The sequence below is a fragment of the Humulus lupulus genome, chromosome 4 (assembly GCF_963169125.1).
Source record: "Humulus lupulus chromosome 4, drHumLupu1.1, whole genome shotgun sequence".
Classification (NCBI taxonomy): Eukaryota; Viridiplantae; Streptophyta; class Magnoliopsida; order Rosales; family Cannabaceae; genus Humulus; species Humulus lupulus.
The window spans coordinates 172,694,932-172,701,952 of NC_084796.1; the positions used below are offsets into that span (position 1 = coordinate 172,694,932).

The 7,021-nt window shown below is 33.4% G+C and overlaps 1 protein-coding gene across 1 annotated transcript; it reads left to right on the forward strand.

The window, feature by feature from the left end:
* The first annotated feature begins 5,520 nt into the window (after positions 1-5,520).
* Positions 5,521-6,430, forward strand: LOC133829276 (uncharacterized). The gene has a single exon (XM_062259102.1). The coding sequence runs from the start codon at positions 5,617-5,619 to the stop codon at positions 6,139-6,141; it is 525 nt and encodes a 174-aa protein (XP_062115086.1). The 5' UTR covers positions 5,521-5,616; the 3' UTR covers positions 6,142-6,430.
* The last annotated feature ends 591 nt before the right edge of the window (positions 6,431-7,021 follow it).

The following is a 7,021-nucleotide window of genomic DNA, read 5'->3' on the forward strand; positions in this document are numbered from 1 at the left end:
TCTTCTTGGTAGTCTTTCCCATTAGATTTTCTTGAATTCAAGTCTCTCAATGAAAGCACCAGAATGTTGACCCTGATTTTGGTCAACGACACGGAGTCTAGAAAATGACAGAAAAGTAATATAGAGCTTGAGAAAATGATCTAATGGAAAAATAAAGAGCACAGAGAATTATAGTGGTTCGGCCCCAGTGATTGGTAATAATCTACGTCCACTTGACACTATTCTTAGTATTGAGCTTCAAATGTGTGATCAAAGAACTAGGGTTCCTGAGTTTCACAGACCTTAGAAGAAGAAAAAAATACAACGATGGATAATAGTAATATAATTCTGAAACCAAAAAGATCGATCCTCTTCCTTGAGCTATTTCTTGAGTATTTATAGGCTCAGGAATGGTTACATGAATTAGGAAATAATATCTATCCTTAATAAACGGATTTGCAGGTCATAATGAGGAGATATTCTCGGATATCATCACAACTGTACAGATCTTTACATAAATGAACAGAGTATACGACCAGTCTGGTCGTATATAGAATGTGATATTTCCGTGTGGAAATAATCCCGGTCGATAGGCGAGCAATATCTACGCCACGTGTCGGCCACGTGTTGAAAATCCTTGCAATGTCATGAACAACTATTTTTTGGATAAACAATACCAATCAATGTATTGGGTTGCATTGAATAGAGACCACGATCCAAGCGAGATTTGCGGGGCTCACTGCAGAAATGTACCTACTTTATGGGGAACATGCCTCAGGTACTGTCAGGGCATGCTACAAGTATCTCCATGTCAGACAGCGTACTGGGAGTGCGAATTTTCGAGTCGTACACTTGACAACATTGTCGACGGATCGCGAAAAAGGTTGTCAGACGATCCTCGGGCGCTACAAACCCGCATCGGCTGACACCTGTCACCTATCTTAGGTCCGAGAACCAGAACCTCGGACTTGATACGAATGAGGGAGAACTATTGTCGTAGTTGCTTCACCTTGAGAATCTAACTTCGAGGGCAATCCTCGGGGGAGAATCTACCTTAAGGGCACCCACGGTTTACCACCTGGCGAAGACAAATGACCTCAACTGGAAGGATCCTTGCCCCGAAGAGAGACCTCAAGAGATAACATATCTCGAAGATGTCTGCGAGCGTCCAAGCCATTCACAGTGAGTTGCCACGTGTCGGGAGGTGAAAATATAGATAACAATATAATTAGTAAAAATTTAGGATTATATATTATGATCATAATAATTTTTTATACATTTGAATTTATATTAATATAATTAATATATATTTATTTTTAATTTGTTTTAAAATTATATTATGTTAAATATTTAGAATATTATTTTAAAATTAACAAAAAAAACATTAAAATCAAGAATTTCTCTTAGCTATATCTCTTCCATATAAAAAGTGTGTGGATAACATAAATTAATTCTTGATTTTAACAGTTTGTTTTGTTAACTTTAACGGAATATTTTAAATATTTAATGAAATATACATTTAAAATAGATATTTATTAATTATATTAATATAAATTTAAATATTATAAAATATTATTACTATAATAATATTTAATAGAAGACTACATATATAATAATAATAATATTAATATAAATTCAAATTCAAATCATATAAAATGTCATTATTATAATAATATATAATGCAAGAATATATATATTTAATAATAGTATTAATATAAATTTAAATGTTATAAAATGTTATTATGATAATAATATATAATTGTAATTTTTTACTAATTATATTAATATGAATTAAAATATTATTAAATGTTATTATAATAATATTTAATAATTATATTAATATAAATTAAATGTTATAAGAAATTATTATTACGATAATAATATATAATCCTAATTTTTACTAATTATATTAATATGAATTTATATATTATAAAATATTATTATTATGATAATATTTAATACAAGACTAAATATTTAATACTTAAATTAATATAATTTTAAATATTATAAAATATGATTACAATAATAATATATAATACATAGTCTTATTTTTTATTCAAAAAATTATCATTTACTTTTAAAAAGATTAGCATATTATATAAATATATATATTTAAAAATTATAACAATGTTTTAGTTTAATTTTTTATTTAATATATTTATGTTATTTTTTTATGTATAATATTGTTTATTTATTTTAAATTTATATATGCTAATGATACAAATTTAATAAAAATAATTAATATATGTTATAAATAATGATCCATATAATTTCAATAATGATACACGAAGAAAATAATCATGATCAGTAATTAGTTATGCATTATATGCATGTGATTACAACATTTGTTTTATAATTTTTCTCAAATTTCTGGCGCTCAAGCAGCCAATATAAGAATAATCAATACAGGCGTTTTCTTTTGAATATGTCTCAGTTTTTTCTTTCAAAGAATTATGTGAAAAAATATTTTATCAAATATAAATGATACAAATTAACACAAATAGATTAAAATTATTAAAATAATTTTGGAAACTAAACAGAATAATCTTATAGAGGGTATCTGCTTTGGAAGGAGAGGGGTGAAAGTTTCCCATTTGTTCTTCGCTGACGACAGTATCATGTTTCTCAATGCGGATGGGAATGGGTGTAGAGCTCTAAAAAACATTCTCCATTGGTACACTACAGCATCGGGACAGGTGATTAATTTCAGCAAGTTAGAAGTTTGTTTTGGAAGCAAAGTTGATGAAGGCACAAAGAAAGAGATAGCAGAGATCTATGAAATTAAGAGCACGGAGCATTTTGAGAAGTATCTGGGCATCCCGGGATGGTTGGCAGATCAAAACAGGAGACCTTTAAATCAATCAAAGATCGAATATGGAATAAGATAAAGGGCTGGAAAAGATCCTTGTTCTCTGCGGCTGGGAAAGAAGTGATGATAATGGCAGTGGTGCAGGCAATGCCGAATTATGCTATGAACTGTTTTAGACTCCCTCTGAATTTGATAAATAGTATACATAGTATTGCTGCTAAATTCTGGTGGGGCTCATCAGAGAAGAAAAGAAGAATTCATTGGTGCAAGTGGGAAGAGTTGTGTAAAAGAAAGTTTAGAGGAGGATTAGGGTTCAAAGATATGGAACTCTTTAATCAAGCTATGCTTGCTAAACAGTGTTGGAGATTAGAGAGATTCTTTGAATCCCTGGTTGCCAAAGTCCTCAAATTTAGTTATCACAGTGATTGTGATTTTCTTCAAGCAAAGATGGATTCTGCTCCCTCCTTCAATTGGCGGAGTCTTCTATGGGGGAGGAAAATAATCGAAGCAGGCTCGCACTGGAGAATCGGTTCGGGAGAGGAGGTCAGAATTGTTGAGGACAAATGGCTACCAATACCGTTGAAGTTCACCTTTCTGGAAAAACTCGAACTGCCATCGGGTCTTAGAGTGATCGACCTGAGGAAAGCTGATGGGGACTGGGACGAGAATTTCATCCGAAACATCTTCACTAAGGAGGATGCGGACAGTATTCTGAGCATTGTTCCAGGACCACTGGACTCTAGAGACAAAAGGATATGGCATTACAACCAAAATGGTGAATACTCGGTGCGCAGCGGCTACCAAGTTGCTATTCGTGAGAAAGAAAGGGCAGAAGGCTCAGACATGAAGGAAATTGAAAGCTGGTGGAAAAAAGTGTGGAGCTTGAGAGTCCCTCCTAAAATTAAACAATTCCTATGGAAGCTAAGCAACAAGTGGATTCCCACTAACAGTGTTCTGTTTTGCAGGAAACTAAGGAATGATCAGGGGTACTGCAGGTGTGGGGATTATAGCCAGAGAGAGGACTGGTACCACGCAATTTGGCAATGCCGAAGGAATAAACAGGTCTGGAAGGTGGCGGGTTTCAGCAAGAGCACTAAAAGAAGGAATCTAGAGGACCCGATTTCTTTCCTGTCCAGAATCTCCCTTCAGCTTCCCAAAGACAAATTTGGCTTCTTTATTACTTTGGCTTGGCAGTGCTGGAATTGTCGCAACAACGATGCCTTCAGGAAGTGGAACCCGGAGGCCATAGCGGTGGTCGAATGGGCGGCCAACTATCTTGAGGAGTTTGTCCAGAGCCAAGATGCCCCTTTACTCAAAACTAAATCTGCTCTTCAGAGGTGGACTGCTCCTGCTGAGGGAGAGATCATGATCAATGTGGACGCGGCAGTGAACAAGAATCAAGGTCGCTGTAGTAGTGGAGTGGTAATCAGGAACAGCTTGGGAGAGGTAATAGCTTCAAGCTGTACATTTTTTAACTGTGCTTATGACCCCCTTGTGGCCAAATTGCTGGCCATTCAACAGGGCATCAAACTCAGCAAAAGGTTCAACCTTAAAGGGGGGCGGATAGCTTCGGACTGCAGCCTTGCAGTTGGAATGCTCAACAGACCATCGGAAGAGAATGGTGATCTGGATTTACTGGTGTCTGAATTAGGAGGGAGGCAGAAGACCAGAGAATTCTCTCTGTTTGGTTTGGTCCCAGATCGACGAACGGTGTGGCTCATATGATAGCCAAATTTGCAATGATGTATCAAGAAACTAGCTGCTGGGAAGGAAGTGTTCCCCGGTTGGCTTCTCTGGCTCTCGCTGAAGACATAGCCTTCTTGGGCAGCTGAGTGTCGTTTGTTTTCTTTCTCTGTAACTCATCTCAAAAAATAAAAAAAAAAGTAGCCATTATGAAGTTACTATATAATTTATCCCATCAATATTTTATAATTTTTTATATTTATTGATAAATAATACATATATTTTTATCAAACAATTATATAATTTATTAAATGTTAAGAATATATAATAATATTGATCATTATTGGCTACAGTGTGTAGAATGACGTCGATTATTTTTCTTTTAATAAAACTTACGTAACCAACATTTTTCTAATTAAAAAATCGACATATTGTAATATTACACACTAAATAACCTATAATTATATTAATTGCTATACACCGCAAGTAGTCTATCATAAGCAGATCACAGATATAAAAAAATTAATTGAATTTTGTAAGTAATTTGCTAATTTTTATAATATTACGTACGTCTAAAAATTTATATAAAATATATTAAGCCCTTCTTTTTTTTGTTTATTTTAGGAAAAAAAAGGTGCAAACCGCCGTTCAATGAATATTTGGCTCCGTACTGATCCTAAGTAAATTTTAAGCGTATATACGATTGCTATTTATTTATATAAATTCAACCATCTTGTAAAATATAAGACTTATGAGAAGTGAGACTACGTGTTTTTTTTCTTTTCTTTTCATTTCTTTTTTATTTTATTTTTTAAAAAGGGGATAGTATACTTTAGGCCATTTATTAATTCATGCCTAACAGCGCACAATATGGAAAAACGCAGTCATTGCTAATTATTATACCAAAATATAATCATTCTGTATTATTATAACATTCATAAAATTTCCACTACTACTAGAGACCAAACAACCCCATTTTCTCTCTATTTATCTTTTCTTGCAATCTAAGCCTTCTTTTTTCTCAATTATTTTATTATATAAACTTTTATAATACCAAAACCCATTTAAAGCTAACACAAAGAGTAAGAAAACCCGAGAAAGAGAAAGGAGAAACCAATGAAGGTATAGAGAGAAAGAAAGACCAAATGACCTCAGTTTGTATATCGAACTGTGTGAACGACGCACGTGACCCACGCGTGCCTGTTCGGCTCCGAGCGACCTACGTGAACCTCTACAAATGGCCGGAGTCAGACGCCGAGTTCGTCAGGTCTGTCAGCTCAAGTGGCTGCAGACCCGGGAGTCACGTGCGTTATGGCCACCCTAGAGTGGTGGACAGCATCTCATGCAGGCAAATGTACCTTCGGAGCTATACTTTTTCCAGGAAAGAGACCCCCGAGAAAACCCAGAAATGTTTTGGTCGAGTAAAGCAGAAGAAATTGGCTGATGATGAAGACGACTCTGATCGCGATCATGGGGACAAGAAAAAAAAGGAGCAGAAACAGATGCAGCAGGCAAATAATAACAAAAACTCATCATCGTCCGTGAGTAGTAATAAAAAGAAGAAGTGTTTGTTTCTCGGGAAAGTTAGGGAACTTTCTTATGCTGCTCTGTTTGGAATCTTCCAAAGGTGTTTGTCTTGTGCTGCTACTGTAGATGTGGCTGATCAATGAGATTTTGAGGTTGTTGTTGTTGTTTCTTCATGTAATCAACTACTTTTATTTTTTTTATTTATTTATAATAATATTTATGAGAGATATTATGTAGTGTGTTTTTGTTTTATCTTTTTCGATCTCCTTTATATTATTATAGTTTATCACTAAATTAGTATTACTGAAAGAGTAGTATAGGGACAAAAGAAGAAAGTGTTCGATGAGTCTGTGTATGTATATTTTGCCTGTTTTGGGTTTGGGCTTTTACAAAAGTTTATTTCTCTAATTTTATCGTATTGTTAATTAATCTATACTTGTATTTGTATATACATATGTCATATATACGAGTCTTTCTTTTCTCTTCTCTCTATCTCTAGCTCTCTTATTACAATATATGTACCATAGAGAGACTTGACAATATGAATAATGCTATGGGGCACTTTTGCATGTATCCAATACATCATATGAATATTAGTGTAATTTAATATTGGATTACATTTATTCTAATTTCTCCAACGACAATTAGTATTCGACACCATATATAAATGACTCGTAACAATTTTTCTAACAATATATATATATATATATATTCGATCATACATGCATGTTATGAAATGTTCTATGTATATATAATTATAGTAAATTGTTAATTTATTTGATTCATTCTAGTATTATATTTTTCAGACGTAGTGATTGATAGTTTAGAGTCTTCTTAGTTGACTATATATTGTATAAACATAAATATGTATATATATAGATGCTTAATTAGCTACTGTTGAATAGATAATGAGTGAGGCCTGATCAAAAGCCCCTTTTGTTGATTGAGACATTTTATTTTAATATAAATAAAAAAATTATAATATATTTGCTTTGGATTCTAGCTAGGTATATATGGAATGGA